At 40.7% G+C, this 24,629-nt stretch overlaps 1 protein-coding gene across 3 annotated transcripts in view; it reads left to right on the forward strand.

The window, feature by feature from the left end:
• The first annotated feature begins 633 nt into the window (after window positions 1-633).
• Window positions 634-24,629, forward strand: part of mpped2a (metallophosphoesterase domain containing 2a) — a 104,718-nt gene continuing 80,722 nt past the window's right edge. The window contains exons 1-3 of one of the 3 annotated variants that reach the window (XM_037747617.1): window positions 1,306-2,068; window positions 2,300-2,521; window positions 3,511-3,780. In XM_037747617.1, the coding sequence (XP_037603545.1) occupies window positions 3,668-3,780 (113 nt within the window). In that variant the 5' untranslated portion in view covers window positions 1,306-2,068; window positions 2,300-2,521; window positions 3,511-3,667. Of the gene's footprint in view, window positions 1,184-1,302; window positions 2,069-2,299; window positions 2,522-3,510; window positions 3,781-24,629 lie in introns of those variants that run through there. The other 2 variants (XM_037747625.1, XM_037747633.1) reach the window with 2 other exon arrangements.

The following is a 24,629-nucleotide window of genomic DNA, read 5'->3' on the forward strand; positions in this document are numbered from 1 at the left end:
AACATATTAGTTAGTAGTTACAAAACCCCTTTATGAAAGTATATTATTAGAAAGTGGTGCTATTATTATTTTTTTATTATTATTAAAAAAAAATATGTGTTGGCTACATAAGAATTTTGGCTTTATTAACCAAAACATCCTCCCCCTTAAAGTTAATCAGTTTAGCTCCAACCACTATCTCAATAGAATTTTCATTTCCGACAGTTGTAATTAGCTTTATTAATAAGTTGTAACTAATGACTTTATCAATGGTTAATAAATTTACTAGATCAATAATAAGCCATTAGTAAGAGAGCCTTTATGTTGCCAGGTTGTGTTGTGTGGTACTAAATATATATATATATATATATATATATATATATATATATATATATATATATATAAAATTAATTCCACTTAATGAACTTAATGCAGTCTTTATAAATCGTTTATAATAATAAATTAATAGAGCTCTTACAACATATTAGTTAGTTAGTTAGTTAGTTAGAATTTATAAACCCTTCATACAGTAGTTAGCTTATAACCTCATTATCAAACTGTATTATTGCTATTATGTAAAAGTGTAAATACGTGTAAGCTACATTAGCATTTTGGCTTTATTAACCCAAAATATCCGCCCCCTTTAAGTTATTCAATTTAGTCATTTAGTAATTGTGTCATATTCGACAGCAAGCGAATGCAGCACGGAGGTAGAGCGGGACTGCGCGAGCGCCCTCCTCCTCCTCCTCCCTCTCTCGCTCGCGCCTTGCCGCGCGTGTGCCCGCCGGTGAGGGCGCGCGCACGGGAGGTGGCGGGGGGTTGTGCTCGCTCGTGCTCTCTCTGCTCTCTGACCCCAGTGGCTGCTCCGACTCACTGCACTCTCTCTCTCTCTCTCTCTCTCTCGCTCTCCTGTTGTCTGCCAGTGTCTCTCACCCTCCTCTCCGGCTCTCTCTCCTTCGCTCTCTTGTCTGGTTTCTTTCCACAGGAGCCAGCCGAGGTCCCGCCGGGTCGAAGGTTCTGCCCTATCCGCCCAGACTGCCGCAACCCCCGGACGGCCGCGGACGAACCTCCCCGCTCTTCTGCTGCTGCTGCTGCCGCATGGACCCGCGTCCCTCCGCCGCTGCCGCCGCGTAGAGGGCGACCCCGACCCGACACTCGTTCTCCGGCCAGATAAAAAACCCCACAAAAAAGCTCCAGGACGAAGGTAGAGCAACCTTTCCGCTTTGCTTTGAGCACCGAGGAGGGAGGGAGGGAGAGAGAGGAGAGAGGGGGAGGAAAAAAAGAGATTCCTGACACAAAGCCGTCGGTTAAAGGTGGCTTGTCATTTCCGAGGACGAGCAGGAGGTTAGCGCGGCGGTGCGGTGCCGTGACACTGACCACCTTTAGGTGCTCTTCATTATTCCAGGAGCAGAGTTCAGCAGTGCACGGACCTCCTCTCTTTTTGTCTACATTTGTGCAGGCGGTTAACAGCAAGAGGCGCGTAGCACACATCGTGTATATATATAGATATTTACATATCTCTATATATATATATTTATATATACAGTATATGCATGGTATCAGGAAGGGTCAATGTATTCGCCTTCTACCCTCTGAGAGGGGTTTGTAATGGTGAAGTTAGCTTTATGGAGGCTTCTCTGGACATTCACAGACTGAGCTGCACCGCCGCTGTTAGAACAGCAGCTCACAGTGAAGCTACAGCCTGCACAATAAAACACATCCACACATCCAGCGCAGGTTTAGCAGGCTAAGCTACACAGCTAGTTGCTGCTACTGTAGCCACAAGGTAGAGAGACAGACAGGCAGGCGAGCACACACACACACACACACACACACACACACACACACACTCACACACGTACGCACACACACACACACGGCGAGGAAGCACGCTGCACACAAATCGGCCTGCATTTGCACAAAAAGAGCACATTTTTGTGTACTTGAGATTCAGATGGGAGAAATGATTGCTGAGGTGTTCAAGGCATCTGACAGGGCAGCTTTTAATTGAAGTGATTTTTTGAAGGCCCTGGAAGATCTGCCAACGTGTTTCTTGTGCAGGATTAAGTTGGAATAATAACTTTGCAAGGTAAATAGCTTTTTTTATTTGCAGGATATAGTATACCCTCTTTTTTCTAGGCTGGCATAAATCTTTCTGACTTAAATTCATAGCACATATCATAGGAAGTAGCACCCAGCTGACCCAGAAAACATAAATCAATGTTTTTTTTGTGAAAATAGGACAGTTTCAATTGGGAGGTTGTTTGCTTTATTCAACAACTGGAGTTTTTTTCTTTTTTTGCTCACCGCTGCATCACAGGATTTAACCATCAAATGAACTCGGGAGCTGCTGATTATTACACTCCAAAAAAAGACAAATTGAGGGCTTTTTTTCCTTCTTCTTCTGTGCTCGTGGCTGCATCAGGAGGTCTGGTATAAAAAGCCTGTCAAGCCCACAGTGGCCACTTTACTATCAGTCAGGGAGGTCAGGCAGGAGGGAAGCTCAGGGCTGCGAGGAGACACACACACACAGCAAAGCCCGGTGAGTGAGCTCTGAAGATACATACACACCACACTTGTTGTGCAGCCTTTTAGCTGCTTTTTCCTCCAGAATTTCAGGTGTGTTTTTGCATAATTTTAGTCTCTATTGTACGGTTATGCAGAGAGCAGTTCAGCTGGAACATTAATTGTTCATTTCAGAATTGGAGCACCAGGCCTGGAATAAGAAAAGCAGGACTTTGCCTTATTTTTGCATGTTTTGGGGATAATTGTCAGACCTGTTTTGTGCGTGCATTGTGCAATTGTTTTATTGAAGTCTTTGCAACATATTTGATCAACTTGCAGCTTTTTTTTATTTGCTTGGTTTATGTTCAACAGGCAAATGCCTCAGAGGCCATGCCTGTAGTCATTTTTACATTTGAATATATTAGTTTGCATTAAAACCAGCTGGGTTATGAGCAGCAGAGCAGCAATTAGAAACCTTCCAGATTGTAAATTGTTGCGTCCAGTGTTGAGTTTTTGAAATAATTTTCTATTCACTTAACAAAATGCCATATTGTTTGAAAAGGCAGAATAAATCTGCTAATTATATTTAAGTTGCCTCACTGAATTTTTCTAATTAGGATTTTACGAGTTATGGTTTCAGGAATTAAATCAAATTGTGACAACAAAAACCAACTGTTTCTATTTGTGCTCCCTGAAACCAAACAAGAGAACCTTTAATTGCAGTAAAGTATTGATCACAATGAACATTGTGATTGGAAATTATGAGCAAAAGATTACTTGATGTGTGCTCTGCTTGTGCTCAGTCATTATAGCTCTTCAAGCCACCTGTTTTTACTTGTGCATTTTATTTTTTGAACAGTAAATGTGTGTCTAAATTTATTCACAGAGGTTTTTACTTTCTTCTTTATCTAAAAGACCTTCCCACCAGTGTATTCAGAAGTGCATGCATGCCTTGTGGTCTTGTTTAAAGCAGCTGATGTGTGTGTGTGTATGTGTGTGTGTCTCTCTTTGCTCCCGTCGGTGCAGACTGCAGTGTGTCGTGGTCGATTTGGACGGCTGGGTCGCTGCTGCTGTTGCTGGGAGACTTCCTGGGCTTCTTGAGCGGCTCTGAAGGATGACCGCTGCACGGCTCGCTGCAGAATCCCGGTGAACGAACGGCATCTCATGTCCAAACGGCGGAAGGATGGCTCATGGCAAAGTGACCATCACGGTGGACGAGTACAGCTCCAACCCCACACAGGCCTTCACACACTACAACATCAACCAGAGCCGCTTCCAACCTCCACATGTCCACATGTAAGTGTCTCACGCACACACACACACACTGTGGATCACCTGCCATGTCAACTAAAATCAGAATTAATCCAAAATAAATTAATTTTAATAAAATGTGTCCTCCTGTCTGTTTTCAATTTTAAATGGACAACTTTTAAACATACTCTGATTTATTTATCTTATGTACATTTTTTGGTGGTTTAAGGCTGGTTTTGTGTGACATTTCAAACAAATTCCAGAAGATGTAACAATCCAGACTTTGGGGGAAAAACAGCAGAAATGTAGACATTTTGAGTTGCAACAGGAAGCCAATCAGGAGCCTGTTTGATGCAGAGTCTTTGTTTATACTTTGATTTAATTGGTTCAAGCTCAGAGAGCGTACGGTGGCCAGCGAGGACAAACTTTGAGAGCAGGCAAACACCAAAAAGTGCACAAACTGTACTATGTAACATTTTAAGAGTATAGATTTTACTGGTTTTACTATAAACGTTTGCAGTGAGTGTGGCAGGTGAAGTCCCATTTTAAAAACATGCAACACAATCACACCCTGAAAACTAAACGCGGTTCACACAGATCGGAGTAAAAGCTTTTCTGACTCAGGCGTTTCTCATTGCGGACGGCTCACCGCTGCTCCCTACGAGACTGTTAGCGTTTGTGCCATGTTGTCATTGTGGTGCATGAACGCTTTGTCCGCATTAGGGCGCTCTTTTTATTTATTTATCGGACCAGTTACTTAGCGTGCCTCTTGTCTGATGTGGTTACGCTCTGCCTCTCATTAGTGGGTCAGAGTGCTGTGACCCGTCAGCCCTCGCCACGCACACACTCACCAGAGCGCTGTGTGTTTTATCTGTGTCTGCATGCTTTGTGTCTTCTCCCAATTACAGCAGTTTTATAAAAGAGTTGTGAGTGATTGTTGGTTATGGTTACAGGCACAGTGTGCTTGAGATATTTTATTTTCACCCAGAGTGTAAAAAGAAAGTGAAGCTGCAGCAGGAACAGGAAGTGATTGAAGGAGAGCACTAGAGTGCTGCCGGTCGGTTGTGTTCATAGTGGATTCCATTGTCGCTTCATTTTATTTTGCTCTTTGATTTAACTTCATATATGGTATATATATATATTGAAATTCTTTGTTGGGTCATTTCGGTTTGATTTGGCTGTTTTAGATGCATGATTATTTTTTGGAGAAAAGCCGACACACATTCCTTCTGCTGTTTTCAATTTCTCTTTGGTATTTTCTATATTAGAAGTTCAACAAATAAGAATAGGTGAAATATTTGGACAAAATGGTTTAATATGAAGCATGTTGGTGGTGATTTTTACTTCTAATTTAAGAAAGTCACACACCGAACAGGCATTAATATGAGAAAATAGAGCCCATGCTAACACCCTGATTTGATAAGTGCCGTTGTAGTCTTTGTAATAGACAGATTTTATTTTTATTTAAATTAGGGCTATTAATTGTCAAAAGGTCACAGGACCTCTTTGAAAATGGTCATGACAGTTTTTCCTCGCCAAATAGCGTAACTTTGGAGCGTTATTTAGCCTCCTTCCAAGCTAGTATGGCACGGTTGGTACCGATGGATTCCTTAGGTTTTCTAGTTTCATATGGATCCGCTACCACCTCCGAAGATCGATTGTGTTAAAGAAATTAGTGGTGTTTAAACAATTTGCGTTATTGCGTTATTATTGCATTAACTTTGACAGCCCTAATTTAAATAGAACGCTGCAGTCCCCAAGTCCTGACATCTAATTCAATTTGAGGGTAAAAACACAAAGCTCAAAGCTTATTTTCATTGTTGTCCTTAAAGGTGAAATGCCACAGATTGTCTCGTGAGGTTAAAAAGGACGGACTGGTAAACAACCATTTCTTTACCACAAGCATGAAACACTGTTCCAGAAAACAGCAGCAGTTTGTAAAAATCTAGATTTTGATTAAATTGAATGGCCATCGGATAGGAGACACTGTGAAGTCCTTTCACTTGGTCCTTTGTCCTGGATGGCGGTCAGGGTGCACGTGTGCTCAGATCATCGTGTTACGTTGAGGTGGAAGGGAAGTTAAACCAATGGTGGCCGGTGAGGTTGACACTCAGAACAGGAGTTTATGTTACATGACGAGTGAGACATGGCACTGATGCAAATATATGTATGTATGTATATACTGTATATATATATATATATATATATATATATATATATATATATATATATATATATATATATATATATATATATATATATATATATATATATAACATCATAAAGGAGACAAACGTCAGGTAGATTTCAGCTAGAGGAAGATTTGGACAGCAGATTGAGGAGCTGAAAAGTCAACCAGCTGCTCTTTTGGGAGCAACAACGTCTGGCAAACAAGTTTTTTTTTGTTAACCTCAAACACTCAGATTCCCACAATTCTGTCTGGATAATCACGTTGATGTAAACAGGATTATTTTGGGGAGATGGTCATGTAAACAGAAGAGTGGGACTCTTACCGTCCTCCCGCCGGTGTTGGCAGCGTTCACATTATTGTGCCACTGTGTTGTTCTGGGATTCCTCAGCTGTGAGAGCAGGGCTGCCAGCGCGGCGAGCGTCGGTGCCTTCAATGTGAAAAGGAGACGAGGTCGCCTCGCAGTTTGTGTTACGTCAGTCCATTTTAATGGTTGGCAAAAAAGACGGCAATAAATCAGGCCAAATGCTTCAATATGAGTCAAGGTTAACACATGGCCGACAGTACAGGATTCACCAGGACAGATTCTAGGTTGATGTCTGAAGAGGCTCCCTCAATTTTTCATTTTTCAACAAAGCAATAAATAGATGGTGCAAATAATATTTTCCTGGCTCTAAAAGATGAATTACTTCCATTTTTTGCTGAAATTTCACTGCTTATTTTTAATGTTTTTGTTACTTATGATTGACAGATTTTGTTGTAAGTGTGCAGTATTGCTCCAGTTGACCTCAAGCGTAGTTGAGTAGGAGAAGCAGCAGAGACCTCACATGAAAAAAAACCTCTTTAAAGGAAAATAGCAGTGCTAATTTTGGCAGCTATTTTAGATTTAGTCTTTGTCTTAAGACAAAAATTGTCATTAGTTTTGGTCACATTTTAGACATGTTTATCCTTCATAGTTTTAGTCCAGTTTTCACAACTTTTGGTCATTAGACAAAATGTTTTCAGCTATATTTTTTATTTAGTCTCAGTCCTGTGTCAAAAGTCCTTTTTTAGTCATCAGATTGAATATTGAATATTTCAGTCAGTGTAGTCCAGCGAAAACCAATACATTTGTCATTTTAGTCAAACTTATTTCATAAAAGATGTTCTCTTCTCATTATCTGATGAAAAACACGGGTTGAATGATTAAGAATGCAGCTTTGCAGTTACTCCAAGTCCTCCTGACTGCGCTCATTATTGATGTATGGGTCAGTCCAGTCGCACTCACCTGATCCAATCCGCTCGCCCAACATGCAAATATGTGTTAATCAACAACCCGAACCCGACCCGCAAACTGCCAACTTTGTGCATTATATGGTAGCACAGTGAAGAAGAAAAGGGATGGACTAAGCCCCGCCGTCGCAGCGTGCAGTGGGTGGGTGGCTTAAGAGAAGGTGGAAGATAGGGCTGGGCGATATTTTCAAATATCCTCCAAGCACTTCATAAATGCTCGATTTAACCCTTTGATGCATACAATCACACCAATATGATGGTTCTTGTGGTCCCTGCAGCACACTGTATATTCTTTAGTGGTTTCTATTGGAACATTTTTAATTTTGCATGCAATAAGGGGGAAATCACAAGTTAAATTTTGTACATTTTAAAGTTAAATGCATCAATCTGGTGCACTTTGAAAGCAAAATTAAAAGACTAGATCTTGTGCTCTTGTAAACAATTTAGTGCTTTAGCAGTGGTGGACTGTAGGCTACTCAAGTGCTGTAATTAAGTACAATTTTGAGGTACTTGTACTTTACTTGAGTATTTCTATTTTACGTAACTTTATAGCCCACTTCTACTCCGCTACATCTCAGAGGGAAATGTTGTACTTTTTACTTAAATTATCTATTTATTTGACAATATAAGTTTCTAGCTATGTGCAGATTCAGATACTTAATACTAAATAAAAATCAACTAATAAACTGTGTTTTATTAAGTAATATATCTTTATTAAGCATATAAAGTAGTTAAAATGAGCACCTTTTATCAGCTGCAACATTGAAGTGATGAACACATTAATGCATCAATAATTATATTACAATGATATACCATAATATATAATATTGTGAAATGGGCCATTCTGCATAATGAGTAGGCTACTTTTACTTTTGGTACTTTAAGTATATATTTTATATTATACATTTTCTATCCGACTATCTATTGATAACATGCTGCCGATATGCCAAAATTAACTAAATGAGTTTTATTTCTGGAAAAAAAAGCCGACGTTGGGGGGCAGTGCTTCACCTACTGGTCTGAACTCAGAGAGCCCTCGTCTGCTCAAACAAAGCATTGAAAAAGACGAGGAAATGCAGATCAGTGCTTGTATGACTAGATGTACCCATGATGCGCTGATATTGCAATTCAGTTTTTCGTCTCGACGATGCACAATGTCACGTTTTTATAGCGCGATATTTCGTAACACCCCTACCTTCGAATATTTCTCGCTGAAGCTTCAAAGCCTAAAAAATTGTATTCAGGATAGCCCTAATTTCGTTCTAGTTTTCATTAACAAAATGAACAGGAAAGAAACAAGCAAAGTGGGGAAAGAACAGATATGCCTGATGTTTAAGAGGAAAATCCTGAAAAAGCTTCAGTTTCTAAAAGTGTATCATCATTTGTCATCCGGAGATAGCTTAGTTTTATTCCACACGACGACAAACAAGAGCAGACTGTGGATGATATTATTCAAATAAGCTGTTTATTAGGTGTATTAAGAGTCAGACAGCAGGAGTGACATTTTCCAGCTTCTGCTGCTCTGAGAAACACGGCAATGAGAAGTGACACAGTGACGGTGTGTTTGAGGTGCAGAAATGCAGTTAAAATTCCTGAAACTTGGAACAAATAATCCCAACGTTTATCCAAATAATCAGTATAATCTTCCTTCTTTGGCCATATTGTGCAGCTCTCCTCCAGTTTTTGGAGGTGAAGCTCCCGTAGGAAGGGGATGTGTTGAAGCCGTGGGGCCTCTCAGCAGATATGTGTTTGGATAAATACATTAGGCTGTTTCCTGGCTTCCACAGAGCCTGCAGAGTTTTACCCTGCCCTTCTTAAACTCAGACTGGGAACCCCGGGATCACACTCTCCTATGAGCCCATCCCCCCGCTATGTTTAAGTGCTTATAGAATACGCGCTCTGTTCTGGGAAAGTAAAGGCTTGTTTGGATTTGAGAGATAATGATCCGACTTGCTTGGGGGTTCTCACTCACTGCATCCACAGTATTTGGACATAAATAAAGTTGTTGCTTCCATGACAGCAAAGAGAACGAGAGAGAGAGAGAGACAGAGAGAGAGAAAGTGAGGGGGTTGCCCGACATTTGAAATATAATCCCTGCTCTAATGTTTTTTCCCCCCGTAGACAGAATATTTAGATTTCTGTGATGGAGTACAGCGGCGCCTTTTGTGGAGTGTGGAAGGTATCGCTCTCTGAACCGCATATGAAAACATGCATGTACACACTCAGACTGACAAACACACAGTGGCAGTCACAAACCAACGCTCAGGAACGTGACCCTGAAGTCAAAGTGGTCTTTCTTCAGAGCACGGGACGTCTCTGTCTGTCTGTCTGTCTGTCTGCCTGTCTGTCTGTGAGCGACAGACTCAGTCCAGCCCGGTTTGTGTCTGGTTTATTTTTCTGCGCCGTCTGTGTTTCTTTTTTCTTTTTTTTCCTCGGCCCCCTCATCGTCGTCGTCTCGTGAAATGAAATGCTCAGCAACTTGGAACATATGCTTCGAGTTGGGACACTAATGGCTTCAAATCCAATTTGAGCAGGATCTGGGCCAGACTGCGGGAAGGCCCGACACACAGACGCAGACAGACCAACTGACAAGAGAGTTGAAACTAAAAGGACTCTAGACTGGAGATCTGGGGGTATCTAAAACTGGTTGTGAGCCCTTAAATAGTCTGAGAAATTCTTGAATTCAAGGACTAAAGAAGTCTTAAACATCTCCTTTTATTAGACTCCAGGAAAAGTTTAGCAGCAAATTATTACTACAATATTTAGATTTACACTGACTATGATTACATGCACACTGATATTCCACTATTACTCTGGATATGACAATATTCTGAACTTGATAAGGGTCACGTAAACAGTATATTCTGTTTGGATATTCTGAATGGAGCATTTTTCAGATTAAGACATTTGGGATATGATGACTTTTCAGGTTTTGGGAGCATTCTTTGGACATGTATACAGCACATTCAGAATATGCTTCTCAGTCGGGGTTTTTACGGCAGTTTGCGACACGCGGCCTCTCGCCTGTTTACGGCCAGCTCTGTGCGTTGAACACAAACCAACTAGTCGACAGTTTGCAGAGATGCATGCCCAAATGAAAAGCCCACGTTTCTGGTTGGAAGGAGAAACACACCTACTTTTAAACATTACGAAAGACTCGGATATCAACGGGTTTTAGTTATGCGCAAATATCACAACGATCTTTTCAAGAAGGTGGTTGAAGGATCGTGTTTGCACGGTGGAACACGTCAGAGTATGCACAGCTGCATGTAACGGGAATATTAGTGGAATATTCATTTTCGTTAGCCATGTAAACAGCTTAGTGGGAATATTTTGTTTTTCATAATAAGGGTAAGAAACTTAATATTTTGTATGTAAACATAGTCACTGTTAAACATAATTGCTCTTAACATTTAATTTCCTGAGGCTGTATTCTCAAAGCTTCAGAAAATAATTTCCCCTAAGAATTAAATCCTAGTTGTGTTTGCAACTAATATTTTATTATCAATTACTCTGTCAATTTGTTTTTTCAATTGATCCTTTAAAATGCGTCCATTATAATTTCTCGCAGCCCGAGGTGACGTCTTCAAATTGTCTGTTTTGTCCTGCCAACAATTCAAAATTTACAATGATAGAAAACAGCGAAAAGCAGCATATTTGAGAAGCTGGAAAGAGCAAATATTGTGCGTATTTGCTTGATAAATGACTATTAATAAATAATCAAAATTATCTGCAATTTATTATAAATTGACTGATTGTTCCAGCACCAAACTTAGTAAAGATAAAAGTTATTTATTAAGCATTTTAGCCGTTCAGACAACAGCTAAGGTTAAATATTGATGATTAAATATTGTTCAAAGTGTGAAGGAGAACTTGGACGTACCGTCGTAGTTTCTTAAACAGAAGAAAATGGCTACATGTAGGGCTGGCTGATGTGGCCAAAATCTCTATCCCGATAGAGGTCATTTCATACCTCAACGACGATATTGATCACGATACAGCATGTTTTCTGATAACTCAATAAATAAATAGTCTATATGAAATAACCACATGGTAAAGTCTGTTTTTGTATACTCCTGTGTGAATTAAATACTTAAATTAAAAGTACGGAGTATTTTCTCATTTTAAGAACTTGAGTGCAAAAGAACATAACCGTTTTAAGTGAAATTATAGAGAAAAAAATAAATAAATATAGGCCTAGTCTGGGAGTCTCCAACCATTTTTCCTCTGAGAGCTACTTTGACAAAGTGAAAGTGGCTGAGAGCTCATATTTTATATTATTAGTAACATTTATTCACATCCCTCAGCTCCACCCAAACTAGCTGAATAAGCTTCTTTTTTGTGAACATTTAGAAAATGTTGATATCCAACACTCACATTTTGTATAAAAACATCTTAAATTCAGCAGCATGTGCATGTTTTTTTTCTGTATGCATTTCTTTACATTTTCAATGTGTTAAGCTCACACTATTACATTCACATCAGATTAATGTCATAGAAAACAAAACTATGTTGTTACTTATTTTACTGTCTGTCCACATATCACTGCATCACATCACTTCCCTTCTCATTCCCTTCATCATCTGTAGTTCACATGCATGTAGTACATGCATTCAGTCTTTAACAGTTAGTGAGATGACTGGCACTGCATGGAGTCAACAAGAGAGGTGTATGCTGGAGTGGATCCACTTAGGTTCACTCTTATGGACTCATTTAAATGTTCATCTGTCAGTCTTGTTCTGAACTTAGATTTCATGACATTCATGTCAGAAAAAGCTGGGCCGTATCGCTGGAGTCAACCGATTCATCAAACGGCTCTTCATTTTACCACTTCTGCCTTTTTATAATTCTATAATGATCCTTGTCTGTCATCACTGGCACGGCACGCACGTCATTAACACAACATTCAATCACAGTCAGTGCATGCACCGAGCTCGCGGCCTGGAGCTCGCGGCCTGGAGCTCGCGACCTGGAGCTGAGTCCTGAACCCATTTCTGAGTCGACGTGTTGGAGACCCCTGGCCTGGTCTATATCGTGATAGACACAATATAGAAAAATACATACGATGGACATTTTATATTGTTTTGACAATATAAATCTTGTCATATTGCCCTGCCCTACGTCCTGAGTAAGTGGAGGGAGGAAAGTGATCCAAACCCTAAACAACATGGAGTTAATCATGTGCACCACATTATAATGTGCAGGGATGATGTTGTTTGTGGTTGATCTTGATGGAAGATGTGTTGGCATTTATCACTCGATGACTTAACTGCATTACACCATTAGCGCCTTTAGAGTGTTAATTTATTTAATTCCCACCGGACGTGCACACCATGCAGCCAACAGAACTGTGTCAGTGGAGAGAGACGTCTTCCCCGGTGCTGCCAGGGTCAGTGATGGAAGACGGGAGGTTTAATCTGATTCAACAACACTATTTCTCTTGTCTTTCCATACCATTCCATTTCTTTTCAGTAATCAGTAAACCCCGTTGAAGGTATTGTTGTGATTCTGGAGTGTGTTGAGACCAGTTCCAGTGCCTAAGAGAGAGCAACATATCCGCCAAGTTGTTGTCAATTCCTCGCTAAGAGTTTTTCTAAATGGTACTTAACAATGGGACTCTGCTGAGTGAAGAGCTGTCAGAGCATCTTGGAACCATTTGTGAATATGGAGTCTGGTGTCTTTTTTTCTGTCCCTTTTAGTTTCACAGACCGCACGCTTTTCCACCGGCTTTGTTTTTTGCATTTCAGATTTTAAATCGGCATTAATTTAATTTCCAGATTTTGTCGAAAGAATGTTGAAAAGAGAGCTAAGATATCCTGTTCTGATGAAGTGATCAAAACAGTTTGCTGTTTTTCCAGTAGAGCTGAGCGTCGATAGAATACCCTAGTTCTCCTTCATACAATTCCTTACTTTGAGGAATATAGAAATGCTCATAATGATAAATATCTCATATGCATCTGTGGTTCATCTCAGGTTTATTAGCACTATGCTTTTGAGCGTTTTTTTTTTTTTTTTTTCCTTCCGCCATGGCTCCGGTCCCAAACAAACTGAAATGCCGTCGCATCATTGTGCATGCGTACTTGTCGGAAAGCATCAATAAGAGGAATCGATAGTCACAGAGGCATGAGATGCCAGGAGTTCCCATCCCTAGCGTTTTCCCTATCTGCCGGAGTGGCGCAGTGCCTGACGGGTGCTAATTTCAGACCCTGCTCCTAATGTTGCACAAAGCAGTTTTTGTGGTTACCTGATTTAGAACGACATAAAAACTGTTGACTGGAACAATATGGACACACAATCAGAGTATTTTCCGTGGCACAGAAGCATCACTTGTAAACACAGAGGAGATGCTGCATCCTTTTTCCTTTTCTAGGCTGTTATTTACTATATATACGACATCATTTACTGAAGACACCTGGCTCAATACATTAATTTTAATGCTGGGAAATGGAAATTCTTTAAACTTCCTCACAAAAATATTCCACATTTAACCAACTCCTTCTCCTCCAGATGCCTTGTTAATTATTCCAGCCCTCTGAATAATTGAGAAGCTCGTAAGTATGAATCATTTAATGACGCCGCCGCCTGCATTCGTACACGTGATATTCTGACACGAGCTGGTGAGGAAACGGCACCAGAAGAACACGGCCTTCACACATTCATTTCAGCACCGTCCTAGTTTTTATTAATGAACTCCTTGAGAATATTCTCAGTATGGTGGAGCCGTGTAGTAAATGCAGTCGGGGAAATTGTTTGGAATTAGGATTTTTCTTTTCATATGATGTGTTTCTGCACGGTGAGAGGAGCAGGCCCAGTTTCACAGCTGATGCTCTTATATATGCACACAATGAAAATCAACATCTTTTATTGCAGTCTGCATTAACCTCTTACCATTCCCCCCCAATTTTTTAGAGAGGTGGGGGATGGGATGTTTAGGGGTAAATGAAAAGTCAACAGTAGATGTCACATAGAAGTGGTGTACATCATCTGAAAGATGGGAACCTGAAGATTAATTTAAGATGCAGCTCAGCACTGTGTGTCAAGTTGTTCTAGTCATTAATCAGAATGACCATGAATTAGTATTATGATGGATGTATATGATGGCCATTCCCATGCTTTATTGTGTCTCATACTGTAGGTTGTGGCAGCAATTTCTCAGTTGATACCATTTGTTACACAGATTTGGTGCTACATTCAACCATTTTTACCACGAAATTGATAAAAATGCTCAATAATCCTTCCAGAATACCACATTAAGACACCAAGACCTTGAGGAACACCATAGAAAAAGCCATGCTGTGATTTGGGATCAAAAACTTTTAACATTTGGAGATTTCTGCAAGAATTTAATTTTCGGTGATCGGATGGTGAGCACGTCATCATCCATCCTCTGAATGCTCGATTAGGGACCCCAGTATGCAGAAATATTCAAATACAACATTTTAGAATAGATGAAAATAACACATTTATACTGCATACAAAAAACGTCATGTGATTATCATAAAGTGGGCATGTCTGTAAAGGGGAGACTCGTGGGTACCCATAGAACCCATTTACATTCACATATCTGGAGGTCAGAGGTCAAGGGACCCCTTTGAAAATGGCCATGCCAGTTTTTCCTCGCCAAAATTTTGCCTAACTTTGGAGCGTTATTTAGCGTTCTTCATGACCAGCTAGAATGACATGGTTGGTACCGATGCATTCATCAGGTTTTTATAGTCTCATCTCCTTTTAACTCCACTAGCTTTAAAACTGAGCCTGCTATAGCCTCTGAAATACTGAGTAGCGGCCGGGCCTGCCGGCGGAAGAAGGGACCCTGTGCCTTTTATCATGATGTGGATAAATAAGTTCGACCTGGTTTACTTCAGAAGGGGGTGGATGCTTTGAAGATGATTCAGATAATTGGCAATTTAATTGTGGAAAAATGGGTGACTTTCAAACAGAAATGTGGACATTTCAAAACTGCCTGTGTTGTCTAATTTACCATTGAACACATCAGAAGTGTGGCCGTTTTTCCCCCTCTCCTAGAGCGTTAATAGATCTTAGAAACACAAACAAAGACAAACTAAATGTTCCTCCCTTTCAAGTAGATCAGTGTTTGCTTCGTTTTGCTGTTTGACGTTTTTTTTTCGGGTGAAGCAGTCATTTGATGATGATGTCTCCACTCCTTTCACTTGTGTTCTCATTCTGCTAAACATTGTCATCACAACTATAAATAACTTATTTGTCTTGGTTTTGAGAAACATAAGCCAAACATTTGTTTTTCCTTTTTGTTTTGTAGTGTTTTCTCAAAGTCCAAAGGTTTTCAGTGTTACTGCTTTACTGTAATTGTTACAATCCAGTTCTTTTATTAGTTTGTGGTGCAGCTACAACCTGAAGGGAAACTCCATCCATGATCTGTTCTTGGCTGTGGTCGTCTGGTAAAAAGTGTCTCCAGATGATGCTGCTGCTTTTTTCTGTGTTGCTTGTGGCTCTGATTTTCCACAGATCACACTTTGTGTGAGGTTTGTTTGGGTCGCATGGTTCTGATCGGTCACTTGTAATGGAGGCACTTGTTCTTCTATTCTGGTTACAAGACAATCAACTTTTTAGGCGGGATTCAGGCAACGTCATCCTCCTGCACCAGTGCCAGAATCTGCTCCTCGGATGTGGATGAGCTAGACGAGCTATACAGGTTGTTGTAGATGGACTTACACAAATCATAGCTATTAAATCAACATGTTTCTTTGCTCAACACAAACATTAAAGGGATAGTCCAGATGTTTTGAACTGGGGTTTTATGAGCTACTTATCCATAGTGTCTTACCTACAGTAGATGGTGGGTTGGAGAAGCAGACAGGAGTACCAGCACGGGAGCAAAGCAACGTACTGCTGTGGACGGGGCCAGCAGCAAAATGGATTTTAGGTGTCAAATCAATATCAGTTTATGTGTACACTATATTTACAATATTTTCACCGCTTGCCGTCAGACAGTCCTTTCCGATGGGGATCTGCAGCCGTTATTTATGCTCTCTTCAAATCCACCAGACTCCATTGACAAACCGTAATTTGACCTCGCAGAACACGGGAGTTGCTGGTCCACCGCTGCCTCGTTCTGTAGTTAGTTTGTGTTATCGTGTGACTTGTTTAAAGGGTTAGTTCGGATTCACCAAAGTTGCACAATAACACAAACAAACTAACAGATGGAGGCAGCGGTAGACCAGCATCTTCCGTGTTCTGAGAGGTAAAATTACTGTTTTTGTCAATGGAGTCTGGTGGCTTTGAAGAGAGCATTGATAAGTTTCACTTTCAGTTCAGTTCCTCGTCAGAAAGGCTGTCTGACAGCAGGGTAAAGGGGTGAAGATATTCTAAATATTCTTGATATAGCGTACACTTAAACTGGTGTTGAATAAATGTATATATAATCCGTTTTGCCGCTGCCCCCGTCCACAGCAGTACATTGCTTTGCTCCCGTGCTGGTACTCCTGTCTGTTTCTCAAGACTGGGGGCGTGCCGACCGTCATCTACTGTAGGTAATAACTATGGAGAAGTACCTCATATAAACTCACTTCAAAACATCCAACTCATCCTTTTTAAGTTAACTTAGCAACCGCAGTCCTGTGGACAAAAGAATTACGTTGGGACGCATACGTAGGACCCTGCTGAGAGCAGAATAACCCCACTTTCCCTTTCCGAAACAGAAAACGGCTAACATGAACACAATGTCGGACTGAATAATGAAGTGAAAACCAAATTCAGTCTGATTATTATTAGGCTGTTGATGTACCACAATATGACTTTTCAGTAATTGAAAATGCCTCTGTGGCCTGGAAATCTATGATTATTAATCAAAAGGCGAAAGTTTCCGATTAATGGTGCAGCCTTATGTTTACTTCTCACCTCGCCATCCATTGTTCTATTTTCCTCCCGAACAGTTTGTGGAGGAGCAGCAGTCGGGCTCCAGGTCTCCTGAGAACAAAGAGCCAGTCCCATTTTGTGGCCTTTTTTGTTTCTGTCAGCCTGCTGCAGCTCGCCGGCAGGATTGGAGGGGCTTTTGTAACTGGAGAACCCTTGATTAAGTTCCCTCTCCACCCCTGACCTGCTGCTGGAGCCCGGCGGGACGGAGCTGCTGGTGGAGTTGCTGGTGGTGGGGGGGGGGGGTTAAGTGACAGTTGACATAGGACAGGTCTGCTGTTTTTGAGATTGAAGCCCTTTTGATGTCTTTGAGATTTGGGCCTCTTAGCCCCCGGAGCCTGGCATCGCAGGGCACGATCTCCTGATGATGTCACTTCCCTCCTCTTGACATGACATGGAGGCAAAGCTGCCCGAGCCTGCAACTTCTCAACGTGACAAGTCCTCCATTTATGCAGTTTAAAGTGTGTTTGGTTTGCCTTTACCGGCAATCAGTGTTTTGTTTATAATACACGTGACTCATTTCATCTCACGGAGGCTTGTACACTAGACGTTCTTTCTCTTTTCTGTAAGGTGTTCCGAAATCGGCGAATGCATCCTACCATCAGAACTAGAGACAAGACATTAAATTTGTCCTTTGGATGATCAGGGAGGCTGAACAGTGTTCACGTTGTTGTCGTTGTTGGGATGGGATCTCTTCATCTTCTGTTTTAACAGAAGCAGCCACTTAATGCTTTAATCGGTGGGTGTTCTACTCTTTGTTCTGTTTTGCTGAGACCCGTTACTGTCAGGTACCTGCAGGATCTAGCTCAACACAAGTGGTATTTGTGTGTTACACACCAGCGATTTGCATTTCTTTAATCATTAATGACTATTGTACTGCGTTAATGGGCTGTGTAAATTCTACTTTTAGGCTTTCATTTAACAAAAGAATCCTCAAATGTTGTTTAAAGTGCCAGTGAAACGGAAGTTGGAGCATCTTTAGTTTCTGTACTGTGACATGTTCCCCAGTGGAATGCAATATTTCAGTGGTGTACAGTTACAAGAAGGATTTAAATCAAATCCTTCACATTTGATTGGGCTGCTAAAAAGTGGGCGGGCTTAGACTGTAGTGCAATACATCAGACCAGCACATATGGGTACTTTGCAAAAAGTGAAGGCCGCGCCCCCTTTACGAGGGAAAGAAAACCAAAGATCTCAGAGACTTCAATGCAATCGGACGTATGTTTGTATTGTGATTTTGACAAGTTGGTATGCATTCATCTCTGGTTAAACAAACGTTTGTTTTATACACGTCTAATAATTATTTTGCGACCTTGCCTGAGCGTACGCGATACCTTAATAAATGAAGGATGTCCGCGCCATGTCCCTTCGGTCTTCCCCCATCCAACACAGTGGGCGGATATTGCTGATCCAGACATCTGTACATATCTGACTGAACCCCGTTAGGCTAAGTGTTGTCAGTAAATACCCAACGTGTTAATAACCAACTGTTTGATCTATACGCTGAGATTTAGTTGGAGACGACAGTCTGATGCTGCTTTAATGTTGATGTATGACTGTATTACTCAAGCTAACATTAGCTAGCCATGCTAGTCACTGTCACCAGCACCATTTAGCCATTTAGCACACTGACAGTGAATATTCACGTATCGTATGAGCCTCAGATCTCAGTGTGAAAATCTCATTAACCTGCTACACAACAGCTTTTCATCATTTTCTCTCCTGTGACAGCGAGTTTCTATCCCCCAAAAGGGAGCGCAGCCTCGGCGATGACGCCATGTTGGTCTGGTCTGTAGCTTGAAGCCATGATGCCATGCTGGTCTGGTCTATAACTTGGAGCCATAAAGACCCTCTATTAGATCTTTTTTAGGACATGGCAGGGGAACAAACTGGAGATCAGCGTTTTTGGATTTATTGTTGGTGCAACCAGCTAAACAGCAACTCTTCAGCATAGCGTTATTACTGTTACCAGTTTGTTTAAAGTAGAAGTTTGGAGACATGTTTCAACTTTTTCTGTTTACTCTGTTACCGTCGATGAGGGACACGGGATTGGTTTCCCCCAAAAAGGGGGCGTGGTCATGAGAGCCTCCTCTGGATGCCGTATTGCCGGTCTGATGTATACGGAGCTACAGAGACCAGAGACGCACATGCCTCCCTTGTTGCTATAAAGTTGCAGATTGATTGACAGATGGATGTCATGATGTTATTGGTTGAAATCGGTTGGTACTGTACTTGCTCATGTTAGCACATGTTATATTGTGTTTTACAGGAAGAAAAGATGATTGGATTTTGATATAAAATACAAAGAAATTGATTTTTTGAATATATTGTTATATAGATGCACAATATGACCAGGGATGTGATCTAAAAGCGTTAAAAAGGACTTTGAACACAAGCAGCTGCTCAAGAACTCTGCCTAAATAAAGTAGTCCAGGATCGCGCTTTTTCATTTATAGCATGATTTAAAAAGATTATGAATCTGACCAGACATTAGTTGCTAGCTGACATACTTGCACACAGTTTTCAGTAATTATTTTACTTTTTTTTATATTTATATATATATATATATATATATATATATATATATATATATATATATTGAGGTTCAATACCCAATCCTAATGTGAAAATATCTTCTGAAAGTCTGATTATTTTCAATTTTTGCAGTCTCTAAATGGATCTTTATATCAGCTGAGTATACGTGGATACTGAACAGAGCTACATAAAGCGTTTGAATGCTACCTTTTTTTTTGGGCTATACAAAAATGTACTACCTTCCTCGACTCTCAGCTGTGAGCCGTGTTGTCTGTCCAAACTACTCCACTAGTTTATTCTCCCAGCAGTCTGCTGGTTAGTGTTTGGCCCCCGTGGGCCACGTCGAGCCCGTCTCCTCAGCCTTCCTCCCATCAGCCCCGCAGCCAGGCGGACTGTCAGCAGCACAATTAAAGGCTGTGCCGTAATGAAAGGGGCATTAGCAGAAGCAATTTATTTCCCAGCGCAGTGCCGGAAGGTTTCTCCGGTGCTGATATTCCAACACAGGCTTTGTGTGCCGTAGTTGGCCATTATGGGAGGGACGAGGACGCACCCTGCCTGAACAAATGGAGTAAAGGGGGAGGGAGGGGGACATTAAGGCAAAAGGCCATTATTCACCATTCTTTAAAATCAATTCCCATTTGAATATTTTTCACAGCGCACTTATTTTTTCCTCTCTCTCTTGTGAATTTCCATCATTCTACATCTACCATCTGTTTGAGCTTTTGCCCCTTTTTTCCTGTTAGGTTTTCTTGTTTGCTTGTTTCTCTCTCCCACCTTTGCCTATTTCTCCGCTCCCTTGAGCACCCCCCACCACCACCAGCACCACCAGCACCACCACCCCCCTCTCCGTTATTCTTGTGTTCATTTTGTTCCTCTGAAGTTTATTGAATTAACGCAGACAGCTGAAATGCAGAAGATAAGAGAGGCGCTCTCTCTGCTCCTCTCAGCGAAATGGTATTGCACCGTGGATGAGTGAGCGTTGTGTGTGTGTGTGTGCGTGCGTGTACAGGAGGGGGAGGGGAACCAATGCAGAGGTTATAGACAGAAGAAATGGGTAGCATTGTGTTTTGATGTTTTCTCCTGAAAGAGCGATAAAGACGGTGTGTGAGCTCAGTGGAAGAACAGTGACTGTTTGGTCTAAAGTTCAGTTGGGATTTATCTTTTTAAATTTACTATTAAATGTAGCGCAGTGGACACACAAACATCACATTTTCTCTGACGGTCTTTGTTGTGAAGTTCAACAAGGAGGTGGTGAAGTACAGAGTAGGGCTTTTATAGGGCTATTATATCGATATGATATGAGACTAGATATTGTTTTAGATTTTGGATATCATAATATGGCATAAGTGTTGTCTTTTCCTGCTTTTAAAAGCTGCATTTCAGTAAAGTGATGTCATTTTCTGAACTTACCAGACTGTTCTAGCTGTTCTGTTATTTGTCTTTTACACTCAGTCATTATATCCACATGACTGATGATTATTTATCAGAAATCTCATTGTGTAAATATTTTATGAAAGCACCAACAGTCAACCCTACAATATTGTCACAATATAAATATTGAGGTATTTGGTCAAAAATATGGTGATTTTTGATTTTGTCCATATCAACCAGTCCTAATTTGAGGTCTATTTAATTCCATTTATCAGCTGCTGTGTTTGTAAGTCGGAACATAGAAAGTGTGTTAAGTCCAGGGATAGTCTTTTTGTCTTTCCTGCTCAGTTTAATAAGATGGATCAATAAAGTCAAGTCAATAAATTAAACCTTAAATACAAATTTTCTCCATTTTATATCACAGTTATATTAGTTTTTCTGCAACAGATTAGTTTTGCATTATAGATTCATCTGTCTTGTCAGAAAAAGTAAAAAAAACTACTGATATAAATAATAAGAAGAAGAATACAAAAAAAATCTGCAAACAATCGTCATTTGAGCAACTGGATGAATGACTTAAAGAATCCAACGATTGCTGTTAATCAACTAATTCTAGATTAGTATGAGTATAGAGTACGGTCTAGACCCGCTCTTTATAAAAGGCGTCTTTAGATAACTTCTGTTATGATTTGACGCTATATAAAATTAAATTTAATTAATTGACAAATTGTTTCAAGCATTAAAAACATATTTTTAGTGGTAACATCATGCTACCAGAAGTTTCGTTATAAATGTTTTTCAAATTCAGGAAGCAAGTTGGAAATTCTGTTTGCTCATGATTTGAAGCTCCCATCCAGTCAAACCTGTGCAGAGGGCAGTTTATATATTTTGTTTTTTACAAATATTCAATGTCATCAGCTGGCATTTATTTCAAAGTGAACAGGAATGCATGATGGTATTTTGAGGATGACTAATCCTGCTGCATGTGATGTGTGAATTTGTCAATTTACGATGAGTGAATTCAATTACACACAAAAGAATCACTGCCTGTTGATTCGAGCTCGAGTACAAGTCTTGATCCTGTTTGTCGTGTATGAACAGGTCAGCTTTAGTTGATTAGCAGTCTATTTCCACGTTTCACCTTTGACCTCTGGGGGTTTTTGGTGGCCTTTTTATTGATGAGAAATCATTAGCAGGATGACTCCATTAACAATGAAGAAGAGAGGAGGAGTTGGAGGCTAATCCTTCGGCAGCAGGTATAAAATGGACAGAGACCCGGGCCGGACTGTGATTGACATGTTTCTGTCTGAGACAAGTGGGCAGCTCAGAGGTCATTGACCCCATTAACCCTGCCAGGGCTGGGGGAGGCTGTTAACGCCAACGGCATCAGAATATTCAACCCAGACTTAAAGGTCCCATATTGTAAAAAGTGAGATTTTCAGATCTTTTACATTACAAAGCAGGTTTAAGTGATATATAAATACTGTTAAACTATCAAAATGCTCAATATACGGAGAAATACACACAGCACGTATTCAGAAATGACACGTTTGAAACAAGCCGTTAGGATTTCTGTCCATTTGTGATGTCACAAATATACAATATTTAGACCATTACACGGTTTTAAACGTACACATTCTAAATGTGTCCCAGTTTATTTCCTTTTGCAGTGTGTGTAAATAACATCAACGGACAGGAAGTAAACATTGACCCAAACTGTTGCCTAACAACACAATTCCGTTGCAATTCTATTGAAATGCACTAAAACGGAGCGTGTCAGACAGAGGGTAAATGCAGGTATATTCAGGCAGACAGGATGAGGAATTTTTTTTTTTTTTGAACATTACAGCATGTAAACATGTTCTAGTAGAACACAAAATACAAGTATGAACCTGAAAATGAGCACGATATGGGACCTTTAATATACTATGTTACTCTTCAAGTAATACGGTTTGACTGTTTTCCATTATTTAGGCAAGGCTCTTTTTGTTCCAATGAATTTGTTGGCTGCAGTTTGTAAACAGAACATTCAAAGTTGGCCCCTCCTCCCCGGCTCAACGAGGGTTACGGTGCTCGACAGCGGGTGAAAGACAACCCCTGATTCACTCTTGTTTTAGAACGAGCTTTGTCCGCTTGGCGTTTTGCCCAACTATAGATGACTCTGGCGACCGCTTTGTGTGTTCTGTGATGTAGCAGCTGAGATGAGTAACTATTTAAAATGGATTAAAGTCAAATTGAAGGCTTTTACGAGGACACCTACATGTTCTGTTCGTGTTTGTTTCACCATCTCAGGCTATCGTTAGGCAGCTAAGAGTAGCTCAGGTTCTTCCCAGACTCGTAGACATCTTTGTCAAAAAAAAGTTACATAAAAACTAGGGCTGTCAAAGTTAACGCGATAATAACGCGTTAACGTAAATTTGTTTTAATGCCACTAATTTCTTTAACGCATTAGCGCAACTTGCGATTTTTAGGTTGTTGCGGCTCAGTTTTAAAGCTAGAGAGAAGATACTGGTATAGTAAACTAAAAAAACTGATGAATCCATCGGTACCAACCATGTCATACTAGCTTGTCAAGAAGGAGGTTAAATAACGCTCCATACTTGCATTAAATATTGGCGAGGAAAAACTGTCATGTCCATTTTCAAAGGGGTCCCTTGACCTTTGACCTCCAGATAGGTGAATGTAAATGGGTTTTATGGGTACCCACGAGTCTCCCCTTTACAGACATGCCCACTTTATGATAATCACATGCAGTTTGGGGCAAGTCATAGTCAAGTCAGCACACTGACACACTGACAGCTGTTGTTGCCTGTTGGGCTGCAGTTTGCCATGTTATGATTGGATCATATTGTTTTATGCTAAATGCAGTACCTGTGAGGGTTTCTGGACAATATCTGTCATTGTTTTGTGTTGTTCATTGATTTCCAGTAATAAATATACAGTATACATATGTTTGCATAAAGCAGCATATTTGCCCACTCCCATGTTGATAAGAGTATTCAACACTTGACAAATCTCCCTTTAAGGTTCATTTTAAACAGATATTTACAGCCCTAATGAAAGTAAAGGTAAAAGTAGAAAATTGTACACTCGGTAGGACAACTTGCATACAAAAGTGTGCATATTGTAGGGAGATGCCACTGCAGTAATGGCAACCTCATTTTTTTACAGAAATAAAACCCCTTTAGTTCATTTTCACGTATCAGCGCCGTGTGATCAATACAAAACTGACAGTGAAAGTGTCTGCTCCGTACGGAGTCTCAGCTCAGAATAGCAGGAGTCAGATTTCACACACGGGACGAGAGAGAGTTGACAGACGAGACGATGGCGGAGGATTCGGTGTCAAAGCGAAAAGCAAAATCGCCTATTTGGCAATATTTCAGATTTAAACCCAGTGCTATAAGGGAACCATAATGTTAATTAGTTAATCGCTGCGAGGACGACGGAGCATTCACAGCCGGTGTGCACGGCACAGCGGTGCCAGGTAACGTTAGACCCCTGCAGCCCCGCAGCAAAAGCTGGACCGGAGAGGCCAGACAGACCGCCACCCGGCGGTAAAGATCAGAGTCAGCGCGCTACACATATTGACCGTCATCTTTTCTTGTAAATTGTCCGGTGTAATCGGTAACACCGGTGT

The sequence above is a fragment of the Sebastes umbrosus genome, chromosome 2 (genome assembly GCF_015220745.1).
Source record: "Sebastes umbrosus isolate fSebUmb1 chromosome 2, fSebUmb1.pri, whole genome shotgun sequence".
Classification (NCBI taxonomy): Eukaryota; Metazoa; Chordata; class Actinopteri; order Perciformes; family Sebastidae; genus Sebastes; species Sebastes umbrosus.